The sequence below is a fragment of the Myodes glareolus genome, chromosome 7 (genome assembly GCF_982192425.1).
Source record: "Myodes glareolus chromosome 7, mMyoGla1.1, whole genome shotgun sequence".
Taxonomy (NCBI): Eukaryota; Metazoa; Chordata; class Mammalia; order Rodentia; family Cricetidae; genus Myodes; species Myodes glareolus.
Window position 1 is genome coordinate 16,078,285 of NC_142032.1, and position 12,971 is coordinate 16,091,255.

A 12,971-nucleotide genomic window follows, 5' to 3' on the forward strand; every position below is an offset into this window, starting at 1 on the left:
GAAATAGAATTTTAACACTAATACTTAAAAAAAAAAAGAGGCCAGGCAGTTGTGGTGCATACCTTTAATCCTAGTACTCAGGAGGCAGAGGCAGGTGGACTTCTGAGGTATAGACCAACCTGATCTATCTAGTTCCACACCTGCTGGAGCTACCCAGAAAAACCCTGTCTTGAAAAAGAATGGGAACCTGAAATATAGACTACTAGGATCTCAGAAGATTTGGTTCATCATGTGAGTATGTCATCTCTAGGAAGATTTATACTGTTTACTCATTGAGGGAAAGATTTGCTAAAATGTGGGCATACCTAAGAAGAATACATTCTGATGTCCTCTGTAGAAGAGGTGGCTCTTTCAGCTCCTTTGGGTATTCTTCTTTAAGTTCATTGTGATTGTCGAAACTGGAAAAAGCATCAAGCAAGCAGGAAGGAAGGTCATTCCTTGTAACATGAAGGGGTCAGCTTGTTGGGGTTTCTGTCCTGCCTGGTACCCCCACAGCCGGCAAGTCCCAAAGAAAATCACTCAGAGATCTCTATAAGTTATAAAACTGATTGGCCCATTAACTCAGGCTACTTATTAGCTCGTGTAGCTTATATTAACCCATTATTCTTATCTATGTTAGCCACATGGCTCAGTACCTTTCTCAGCTGGGCAGATTACATCTTGCTTCTCGGTGGTCTGGGCAGGAATGGGAGGAATGGGCTTCCTCCTTCCTAGCATTCTCCTGTTCTCATCTCCCCGCCTCTACTTCCTGTCTGGTTGACCCACCTATACTTCCTGCCTGGCCAATCAGTGTTTATTTAAAACATGATTGACAGAATACAGACAGTTCTCCCGCACCAATTTCTCACATGGAAATGCAAGAGATTATTTAGCTACGTATAAAGCCTGCAGTGTCTTGGCTGAAATGTATGATTTGGGGACACAAGAACTGGACCTCAGCTTGTTTTCCTGCAGACACAGGGAATGAATGAGAATGAATGAACTCATTTTTCAAGGAAAGTAGCTATAGCCTATTTCCTAATTTCCAGCAGGTGATGAGGTGGAAACCTGCACCAAACAGAGCCATGCATCAAGGTAGAAAGCCTAAACTCCTCAAATAGATAGCCCTGCACATCCAACTGTGAAGGAGGCGGCAGCTGCCCAGAGGCCATGCGCCTGTAGGTTTCATACATGCTGACCCTCCACTGTCTCCAGTTTAAGGGGTTGTGAACCTTTACCTACTTGTTACCAGCTGCGCGAAAGTGGAACCAGTAGGTAAATAATGACCCTGGGGTGACACATGTGTTTTTCACTTAGAAATCAAGAAAAATGCTGGCTCAAGTCACCCCCATGGCGAAGAATGTGAGTTGCTAGGATGTAGTCAGTGGCACATATTTCCAGTCTATGCCCTCCAGTCAGCAGGTTCATTGCACAAACTTAGTCAGAGTCTCTAATAGTCTCTTAGGCCACTGGACAAACTTGGATCAATAAGTACAGCAAGCAAGCAACTTGATGTCTCAGCCAGCGGCTTATTTATTCTTCCTGTCAGCTGTCAAAAGACCCACCCACCTCCTTTCTGCATATGTTAATTGCACATAATTAGTAGCTTTGTTGTGACCTCTTCATATATGCAAACGATATGTTACTTTGATCAGTTTTTTATTTATCCCAGATCTCCCGATTCTCTTGCCTCTACCTGCTAGGGCTGGATCACAAACACTTAGTTTATGTGGTACTGGGGTTGAGTCGAGGGCTTCTTTCATGCTAGTCAAGCATGGTACCAATGCAGCTACATCCCCAGGCCTCTTACTACTGTTTGCTTATCCCGCACCCCCATTTCCACATTCCTGCCAGTTCATTGTTTATATTCATGTTCTTTATCTTCACTATCTTATTTGTCAAAATGCCTTCCATACTAAAGTTCCTTTTTTTATTTTTTAAATATATACACTTGTTTTTTTTGATCTTTGGTCTTGAAAAAAGAAGCCACAGTAGTATAAAGAAGGGACATGGATGGTAAAACCTGGGGATAACTTAGAGGAACGCCCCAACAAGGCCAGTCAGTGAAGTTTTTGATTAGATAGTTCCAAAGTGAAAAGGTTGGGAGAAGTTCTTATTTGGGGTTTTATTTTGTTAAATGTTAATCAGCAGAGTCTCTGAGGCTTGTAATGCATTGCTGTTAACAGGCGTCAGGGGAAATTGCTTTTTGTTGTTGCTTTTGTTGTTGAATTGTATGGACTGAAGATTCATTGGCTCCATAAGGTAAGAAGCTTATTATTGCATGAAATGGACGTGTTTGTGACACTTGTGAAGGTGGAAAGAAAAGTTAGTATAAAATTAAATAACTAAACCTCAGACAAACAAACTGTCCTCTGACATACACCACTCAGACATGCCGTCCCCTGCTCAGGCCAGTGTATTTGAAGGTTTCTATTAAGAATAACCATCAGATACCCAGAATACGCTCTGTAGTATATTGTATAGTTTGTCACAGGATGGTCTTTAGGAAAGGAGAAATTGCATAAAAGAAAAAAACAACATAAACAACCCAGATGAGGATTTTAACTTAGTGATAATCCCTGTAAAACACACACACATCCCTGTACCCCTAACTACCTACCTACCTCTACCTATCTACTTTTAGGGCAAATTAGTTAGAAACAAGAAAATATGATAGAAATTTTAGAGCGGAAATCCAGCCAGATGAAAAAGCCAGTGCTTAAAGGGATTACTTTCTTACAGCAAGTAAGTGCAAGAATTGGGATTTGTTTTCTAGTAGTAGGTGATCTAGCAGGGTCTTATACATACTAGGTGGGTGCTTTACCTCCAAAATATATCCCAACACCTGTATTTTTTGAGACAAGAGTCTCATTAACTCAGGCTACCTTAAATCTTCTAGCCCACTCCTTCAGCCTCCCGAATGCTAGAATCATAAGTGTGTGCCACAGTGCCCATTGGGGAATCAGGGTTTTAACTCAGGCCTTTTTTCTCTACATCTAAAATCCTTGCTTTTTCCATTTTGATGTGCTGTTCAGGGAAGCAATTATAACAGATTTTTCTTTCTGACACTGGCTCACAAATAATAACAGAAACTTTCTCTTAATTATGAAAGCTTGACCTATAGCTTAGGCTTGTTCCTAACTTAATAACTTAAGTTTATTTCTTAAATTAACCCATTTATTTTAATCTACTGTCTGTCTCATGACTTGTTACCTCATCTTTCCATACTGCTTCCTCTGCATGTGGCTGGTGACTCTGCCCTTCTCCCAGAGTTTCTCTCTGTCCCTAGGAGTCCCTACCTAACCTCTTCCTAGCTATTGGCCATTCAGTTTTTTACACACCAATCACCACATTTTCACACACTGTATAAATATCCCACAACACCAAATCTCAACTTTAATCTGCTCTGTTTGATTGTTTCTGGAGAACGAAATTTTCCAGGCTTCCGACCCGTTTCTATTCTATGTGATTTATCGATTCATTGAATGTTTACTGAGGACCAGCTGGGCGCTAGACACTGTACTAGATGTTCCGCATTGCTTTTCCAAGTTTCTCTTACCGCATGTAGTATACTGTTTTATAAATGTTATGTATTTATGCTTTATTACTGTTAGAATCCTCTTGGGTTTAAATAATTTTTAGCAAATATTTATTATATGCCTATAGTTAGTGCTCCCAGGCACTTTCTGAAGATAATATCACTTGCCAGAAATCATTCAGAATAAGTAGTCAGACTATGTTTTTTTAAATTTCTAATTTATACTTTAATTGAACCAGATGGGATAGCTGTCTAATTCTTTACTATCAATAACCTATACTAAAAGAAAATACTGAGACTTATACCATCTCCTTTTAATAAACTTATTTTGAAGTAATTGTAGATTTACAGGAAAAGTACAAAGCTATACAGACTTTCTTTATATCCTTTCCTAGTCTTGTCTCGTGTTAGCATGCCTCATTTATCAACACAAAGAAACCGGCGTTGATAATGTCTTTCTTTTTTTTAATATTTATTTATTATGTATACAATATTCTGTCTGTGTGTATGCCTGCAGGCCAGAAGAGGGCACCAGACCCCATTACAGATGGTTGTGAGCCACCATGTGGTTGCTGGGAATTGAACTCAGGCCCTTTGGAAGAGCAGGCAATGCTCTTAACCTCTGAGCCATCTCTCCAGCCCTGATAATGTCTTTCTTAACTAAACTCCCTGTTCTATTTAAATTTCAGTTTCCCTACCAGTATCTTCTTCCTGCTCCAGGTCCCAGTACGGACCGCTATATTATATTTACTTGCCATGTCTCCCAGTGACCTCTGGCCTATGACATTTTTCCTAGTTCTGTTTTTCATGCCCTTTAGTGACTTAAGAAGTGTGGTACCCTGTAGCATGTCCCCAGGTGGAATTTGTCTGAGCTTTTTTGTTCCTTCCTGTTTCCCCTCCTGTCTTTTTCCTTCCCTCTATCCCTTCCTTGATTACTCTTTAATCCTTTTTTTTTTAGGCTAGGGATTAAACCCAGAGCTTTATGGGGGCTAAGGATGTACTCCACCACTAAGCAACAACCCTAGCACCCCCTTCTTTCTTCTTCCACCTTTTGACATGGACTTACTATATATTTCTGGCTGTCCTGAAACTCGCTGTGTAGACCAAACTGGCCTCTAGCTCTCAGAGACCCTCCTGCCTCTGCCTCCTGGGTACTGAGATTAAAGGCATCACCAGGCCTGGCTTCTAGGCCTTGTGTTTTTTGAGACTCTATAATCTAAACTGATCTTCAACTGTCAATCCTTCCATCTCTGCTTCCTGAATTCTGTTATTACAGATGCGTACCGCATGCTGTCTGATGTTTTTCTTAGGTTTATAAGTTTCTGGAAGAACCTAAGAAATGTAAAGTGCCTTTTTTACAATATCTGTGATATCACTGCACTGTTGCCCTCCTCATCTAGTTAGTGCATTGTTTGTCAGTCTTTCTTACTGTAAATTTCTGTTTTTTCCCTTTTGCTACTCTAACTAAGTCCCTAACTCTAGTCAGTCCTTAGTACTGGTGGGAATTAAACTTGGTCTCCTATAGGAGGAAGTAGCTGCACATATTACCTGAAACACAGTACCATGTCCTCCATGGCTCCAGGGACGGATCTGACTAGGGTGGCCAAGGAATGGAGAAAAGACAGACACAGTGAACACACAGAAATAGCTGGGATCCGGTAGTCTGGGCTCTGAGCTAGAGAAACTGTAATGGTAAAAATAAAATGGTACCAGTTCCCCCACAGCGGGCTACAAGGGACAGTGGGAGCCACATGGCCGGTGAGAGACCTTGGAGGGTCAGCCAGTCCCACGAGGAGCCACAGTGGGTAAAAGACAGAGGCGGATAGGCACATCATGCAGAGTGAAGTTGGATATTTATTTAGTGGGTTATGGAAGGGAAGGGGAAAGAGGAGAGGGAGGGAGAACAGAGACAAGGAGAGAGAGGCAGAGCGAGAAAGAAAGAGAAACGGGGAGGGAGAGAAGAAGATACCTCTTCAGGAGAGAGATGGAAAAGAAAGAAGCTCAGGCTGGAAGTGGAAGGAAAATCCGCCTGCCTCAACAGATGGGGGTGAATAGGCAGGGCTTGTCTCTTAAAGCAACAGGACAGACCATTACATTCCCATCTCTTTTTTAAAATTAAAAAGGTGGGAGATTAGGCACAACAGGTTACAGGAATTGGAACAGCCGATTCTCAAGACTGCTTCCTGCTTATTTATTTGTGAGCATTGTCTTTCAGGGAGAAAGAGAAATCTGGGTGCTGGTCACATCCTGAGGTAGCTGGTCTCTTTGCTCCTGTCTGGTGTTTGTGGTATGGAAATATCTGGTATCTCTTAGACCTGTTTAAGGTATTGGCAAAACAGAGGACAAAGTTAAGTTTAGGGGAAAAATTAGGACCAGGGAATTGAGAGGGATGTATCTGACCTGTTTAAGGTCGACCCTTTTATTTGACTCCATGGAATTCACAAGAATTTTTTGGGTGTATGAAGTTTTAAACGGCAGCATATTTATATCAGAATGACTGTTATTTACAATATCTTTAAGACTATGAAAGGCAGTGTGAGAGAGAATTTTGTTAACTTGTAGCTTATTGAAATTTGTTTGGTGAGGTTGTCCTTTTAAGTGACAAAACCTCCCAACTGTCAAACTGCATCAGAGATCTTGGAGAAGGATAAAATTTTACTTGAGTTATTGATTAAAAAAAATGACAGAGAACTTGCTTAGTTGGCACCTAGAGCTACTCCTCATGGTCCTCCATGGTTGGTGAGGGTCATATTTGCCTTTTGCTGTTTAGTGCAGGGCCTGCCAGGCTCCAGAAGATCCTGTGGGCTAAGAAGTCTGTAGGAAGACAAGCCTTCCTTAACCTGAGCAACTAGGCTGTCAATTCCAGTGATTCTGTCCACTGTCTGGAGATCTTCAGTTTAGATGAAAGACAGTTTTGCCCAGTGATCAGCACTTGGCAGATGAAATGAATTGCGGATCGACATTGTTTTGTGCCCATTTGTCTTCTGTCTTCTTTGGAGGAAATAGAGTGCTGCTGCTAGGAGCCAACCTGTCTCTTTTTATTATGAAAGGTATTTTTTTAATAATTAAACATTTAAATGTCATATTCCCCAGATCTCTGTCTGAACAGTTGAGGGCTGATTATCAGGTATAACTACAGTATAGAATCTGCCTGGAGAGCTGGATCCAAGCTTGATTGTATTGGCTCTCAACAGGTAAAGCAGGGTTGGATTAAGAGACTTAAAAGTACATACCAATTTAAAACATGAGAATTATTGCTTTGTAGTCTGGAATGAGATATAAGGAACAGACAATTATAATATTTAACAGTAAACATAGGTACATTTAAGTCACATGTATGCACACACACACACACAGAATGAACAGGAATTGGGCAAAGTAGATGCTCTTGGTGGGCCCTACCAAAGGCATGCCACTGCGCAAAACACACATATAACAGATCCAGCACTGGGGAACCAGGCAGGGAATAACTCAGTAAAGATGACAGGACTTGGTCACCTGACCTGGCTCTCAGTTAAAATGGTGATGAAGGCTCCTGACCTCAGTTAAGATGGTGGTAAGGTAACTTACCCTCAGTCAAAATGACGGTGGTCACATGTTGTATGGAGAAGCCATGTTTTTTGAGCTTCAGGAGTTTTAAATATAATTACAAGAGAGACCTAGAGGCATGATCTGCCCTGTTGCCATGTTGCCACACCACAAGCCGGGGCGGCGGGGAGCAAAGGCTAGTATTGAAAACACCTGCTTCGCGGATCCGACTAATATTGTCAGTTTCCACGTGACTAGCAGTAGTGGTGGCAGGAATGGGGCAGAACACTGGCAGAGCGTTCACAGGCGGGTGACTGATAATTTGAAGGTTTGTATTCCATAGCTGAAAACGTGAAAACAGCAAATGAACATTACAAGGCCTGCTGAAGAACGTCTTCTCTCTATAGGCCAGGTGTTAATGAAGGTGGACTGATTCTGGGTTCAGGCGACTCGGAAGCCAGAGGCTAGAGGCCGTCCTGAACAGTCTCTCACAGCGGGGACCACTTGAGAGCTGTCCAAAAGAAAAGAAAGAGAAAGGAAAATCTGAGGGACCCCAGACCCTAAAGCAAACGCACTGCTCAGCTTGCTCTGTGCTAGCGCGAGGACCACCCTGGGTTGTCCAGGCACGTTTTTATCTGTGGGAAACAACCAGAGATGAGTGTCAGCCAAGGGCTCAACTGTAGCCATGAAGGCTGTGGTTGGGAGCATTCCCCCCATTTCTAGGAACACTAGGGGATTGCCAGGAGCTCAACGGTCAATTCCTCGGGTTTAGCTGACTGGAAGGGGAAAACTCACCACCAAAGCTGCTGGTGTGCGTAGAGGTCGGGGTTCATGCAGATAGAACGCAGGGCTGTTCTAATTTGATAAAATGGCATCGTTCCCTGAGAAGCAAGTTATGGAAGGGAAGGGGAAAGGAGAGAGGGAAGGAGAAGGGGGTGAGGAGAGAGGTGAAGAGAGGGAGAGAGAGAGAGAGAATGGGGGGAGAGGAGAAGTTACCTTTTCAGGAGAGATATGGAAAAGGAAGAAGTGTAAAAGCGGCGGGCTGCGTGTCCGCCCGGATCCCAGCTAGCTTACCCCTGAAATAATTACATGGAATCTGTATTTTTTTAAACACTGCTTGGCCTATTAGTTTTAGCCTCTTATTGGCTAACTCTCACATCTTGATTAACCCATTTCTATTAATGTGTATGCCACCGCGAGGTGGTGGCTTACCAGGAAGGATCTTAACCTGCGACCTCGTGATGGCATACAGATTATTAGATATGGGTTAGTCAATATGTAAGAGTTAGCCAATGAGAGGCTATAGATAATGGGCCAAACAATGTTTTAAAAAATACAATTTATGTGTAATTATTTTAGGTAAAGCTAGCCGGGCGGGCGGCGGAAAGCGGCCCTCCATTCCTTTTACAAAGAAGCTCCACTTGTTTTGGTGGACAGGAGAGTGAGTAGGTGGGGCTTGTCTCCTAAAGGAACAGGATAGACCATTACAGAAAGCACGGCACCCTGGAACCTTAGTGCATTTATTATATAGAACTGAACAAGGAGGTGGGGTTTTACATGCAGATAAACAGAAGAGGCAGGATTCACAGTATCGAGTTGAATCAAGGGAGGTAGGTTCAACTAATTTTGGTAGGAACAGTCTCTAAGGGACTATTCTTCAGGCTGTAGATATCTGGGGGAAAACTATGATGAACATCTTCTGTACTCACAATCAACTCAGGGAGTGTTATGCCCAGATCACAGAATCCCCCCAAAACCAACCAGGAGACTGAGTCCTGTATGTAAAAGCAAAGAGCCTTTATTCTTACACAAGTTTGCAAACTCTGACTCACTGTGGATCCAACATATTGGAGTGATGGGAGAGCCCCGAACTCAGTTTAGGTTGGGTTTTTATAATAGCGAAGGCAGGGGTGAGGGATTTCTAAGGTTCAGGACCCCGGATTGGCTGACATTTGTCTAGGGGTGTCCTGGTGAAAAGCTGGGAGGTGATCCTATCTAAAATGGTTGGAACATTAGGAATTTCCTTTGGATGGTCTGATCCTGGGTGGTGCCTAGGTGGTCTCAGTTTGTGTTCTTTCTTGGAACCAGGTATTGCCTTAAGGTAAACTACCGAGACTGGGGCCTCTGTTGAGCTTGTCATGGCTGGATCCTGTAGGAGCAGAGGAAGATGTTGTCTTTCCCCATGGGGTCCTTGACATGGCCATGCCCATGTCAGTAATACACATCTCTCAGGACCTCGAACACCTAGGGCTTCCTCTGTTTCCCACACTATACAGTAAAGACTGAGCTTTTTCCTCCATATATCCAATTGTAGGTGTACAAGAAGCCTTTTCTGTGGGGCTTTCACAGGGACCAGGGCACTTGGGACAGGAGTAGGAGCTGAAGGCTGACCTGGATCTGGAACCTTGGCTATGGTTTAAGCCTTGGACTATAGTTAGCAAGAGCCTGTGACTAATAAGCATGTAGCCTCAAATCTGCTTCACAAGGTTGGGTGAGCCATGACAACAGACAGAGCTTGCAGCTGGGGCCTTTGGCATCCTGGCTTTAACCACCTCAGGATCACAGAGCCTTGATGGTCTCTGCATGTCCACTCACTTCCTTAGCCTTGTTTGCCTGCATCTTCCTCAGCCCATTTTGTGGTGTTTATTGGCAAAGCGCATGCATGTTCCTTAGGAACTTGGGGTCAACACCCTTAAGAGAGTCATGTCTTTGTGACTGGGGTTTCTTGATGCCATTTCTGTGCCATTTTCAAGATTGGTTGTCTATGGTGTGATCCTTGGGCTCCTGAAGTACCTGGGACCAGAAGAGAAAATCAGGGAAAGCTCTGTCTCTCTGTCTCTCTCTGTCTCTCTCTGTCTCTGTCTCTCTCTCTCTCTCTGTCTCTCTCTCTCTCTCTCTCTCTCTCTCTCTCTCTCTCTCTCTCTCTCTCTCTCTCATATTTTTCAAGACAGGGTTTCTCTTCATAGCCCTGGCTGTCTTGGAACTCACTCTATAGACCAGGCTGGCCTCAAACTCAGAGATCGAGTGCTAGGATTAAAGGCATGCGCCACCACCGCCCATCCTGTGTGAATGTGTTAAGCATCTGTGTAGGTTCACTCACCTACGTGGGCACATGTGGAGGCCAGAGGTGAACATCAAGATGTTTTCCTTAGTTGCTTCTTCACTTTATATTTTTTGAATATTTTTGTTAATTCTTTGAGAATTTTATACAGTGTATTTCAGTCATATTCACCACACACACATTCTTCCCTCTGACTCCTCCCAGATCCATTTCTACTTCCTAATATTCCCTAACTTTGTATCCTTTTTATTCTTTTTTTTTTTAATAACCTATTGACTACAATTTGCACTGCCCATAAACCCCTAGGTGAGGCCATTACTAGAGTGTAACCAACTTACCAGGAGCACACCCTTAAAGAAAATTCACTCCTCCTCCTCCAGAAACCACCACCTGTCCCCAGTTCCTCAGCTGTAGTGGGGACTCATGGGCCCCTCCCATTCCGTGCAGGAAAGTTGAATGGCTGGGTTTTATGCAGGCAACTCCAGCTGCTGTGAGTTCCTGGGTGATGTGGTTCAGGTGATACTGCTGTGCCTGCTCTCATTCTTCCTGCTCTCTGGCTCTTAGAATCTTTCCACTCCTTCTGCACGATGGTCCCTGAACCTTTGGAGGGGTCTGCTTTGGATACTGAGTTTCTGCATAGCCCACCCTCCAACAGAGAAACGACTCTAGTGAAGTCTGAGAGCTATGCTAATCTGGGGGTAGAGAGATACAAAACTGTAGGACAGTTTGACCATAAGTCCATTTTATCCATTTTCAGAATAATAGTGGTAGGGTTCATCCTGGGACTTGCGAGCTCTCAAGCCTTGGGTTCTTGGTTAGATTTACAGTACTAGACAGTGTTTCCTTTTGTGGAGCAGCCTTCATAGCCATCCCTGTCACTATTGTAACCATGGGAACCTAATTTAAAATACCTCTCACTGAACCCAGAATTCATTATTTTTCACTACACTGACTGATGGCCAGCCCCCTGTCTCTGCACCCTCCTCCCCCCCGTACTCAGATTTCAGAGGCACACAAGTATGCTCAGCTTTATTGCTGGTGCTGGGGCTCTGAACTCAGATTCTCACATTTGCTTAACAAGCACTTTTCCCTGGCTCCCCAGAGATTTTTTGAGGTAGATTTAATAAGATGTGGTGACTTTGGATGAGCACAATTGATCACGGGGAAAGTGATGCTCTGATTTTGGGTCCAAGGCCTGGAATTTAAGTTTTGGTTTGGATCTACACATTAGCAAGCTTGAGAACTGAATGTCAGCTTTGGTAAAGCTTAGCTTTTTCAGTGACTGTATTTCATCTAGTGTTGGTCTAACTCCACCGAGTACCCATGCGATACACCTCAATCCAACTGGAACACCACGCCCCCTAGTGGACAGTCAGTGCCTGGCTACTTTTTCATTTCAAGGAATCTTAGCGTGACTTGTTTTTTACTTGTGTGCTTTTCTCTGTAGCTCATTTCCACTTCAGAAACGTTTGACTGAATTTTCCAATAACTTTTTGGGGAGGTTGTGGGGGGATTTCAAGACAGGGTTTTTCTGTGTAGAGCAGGCTGGGTGAACTCAGAAATCTGCCTGTCTCCCCTCTGAGTACTGGATTAAAGGTGTGCACCACTCTGCCTAGCTTCGGTAACTTGTTAAATCCTTCCCATTTCAGTTTCCTGTACACTTTCATTTGTAACCTCATGTTTAGGAAAAGGGCAGTTACCCTTGTTCTAATGCTATGATAAACACCCTGACCAAAAGCAACTTGAGGAGGAAAGGGTTTATTTGATATTAAAGCTCTCGCAGGTCATCCCATCAGAGCAAAGTCAGGGCAGGAACTCAAGACATGAATCTCACGGCAAGAACTGGAAGAGACATGAGGAGTTCTGCTTAGCTTGCTTACTTGGCATGCTTCTCTTTCTAATTTTAATTTTTATTTCTGTGTGTGTGCCAAGTGCATGCAGTGTCCTCAGAGACCTGAGGAGGGTATCAAATCCCCTGGAATTGGAGTTAGAGACAGTCATGTGCTACCCAGTGCAGGTGCTAGAATCTGAGCCTAGGTCCTTTGTAAGAACAGCAGGTGCCCTTGACCACTGAACTGTCTCTCCAGTCCTCCATCATTCCTTTGTAGTTTTAAAGACCACCAGTCCAGGGGTTCCACTGACCTCCAGTGTCAGGGTCCCTCCCACATCAAACATTAATCAAGAATATGCTCTTCAGACTTGCCTACAAGCCAATCTGATAGAAGCATCTTCCCAATTGAGTTTCCTCTTCTCAGATAACTGTAGCTTGTGTCAAGACAAAAACTAACCCAAGGCGCACTCACTCATTATTAATTGGATGATCATTATCTTCCATCTGGGACCATCTTAATGTTAATTCTTTATTTCAGAGCCATCATCAATCACTTTAATCCCAAAATTGAGTCCTACGCTGCTGTGAATCACATATCTCAACTCTCGGAAGAACAGGTAAGTCACTCCTCTCTGTGGAATGGCCTCCCTGGTGGTGGAGAGCAAGTAGCTGTCTTCCTTCTGCTAATGGGATCCTGTGACTGAGCTTCGAGCTAAAACCAGGCTGCTGAGAAGAGTTAATGCAAGATTGCGTGCTGATTCTTTAAATAGAGTAATACCTTCTTCATTTGTGTCTTCTGAAGGATTTGTTTAATTATATAGAGAATATGAGATAAAATTTGATGAGTTACTGTCTTGCAGCAGGTGATAAAATATTACTTTTTAAGCTCTCAATCAGTTATTTTGATTTCTGAAAGTCAGAAATGTCAACATGATGTTGCATACCTGTAATCCTAGCACTTGGAAGATGGAGGCAGGAGTTCAAGTTATCCTAGGTTGTCCTAGGCTGTATAGTGAATTCAGGGACAGCCTGGG

At 43.3% G+C, this 12,971-nt stretch overlaps 1 protein-coding gene across 2 annotated transcripts in view; it reads left to right on the forward strand.

Annotated features, from left to right (window-relative positions):
* The window catches only part of Armh3 (armadillo like helical domain containing 3), a 200,793-nt gene that overhangs the window by 152,045 nt on the left and 35,777 nt on the right, over positions 1-12,971 (forward strand). For both annotated transcript variants that reach the window (XM_048439101.3, XM_085694012.2), the window contains one exon: positions 12,476-12,554. In XM_048439101.3, the coding sequence (XP_048295058.1) occupies positions 12,476-12,554 (79 nt within the window). The remainder of the gene's footprint in view (positions 1-12,475; positions 12,555-12,971) is intronic.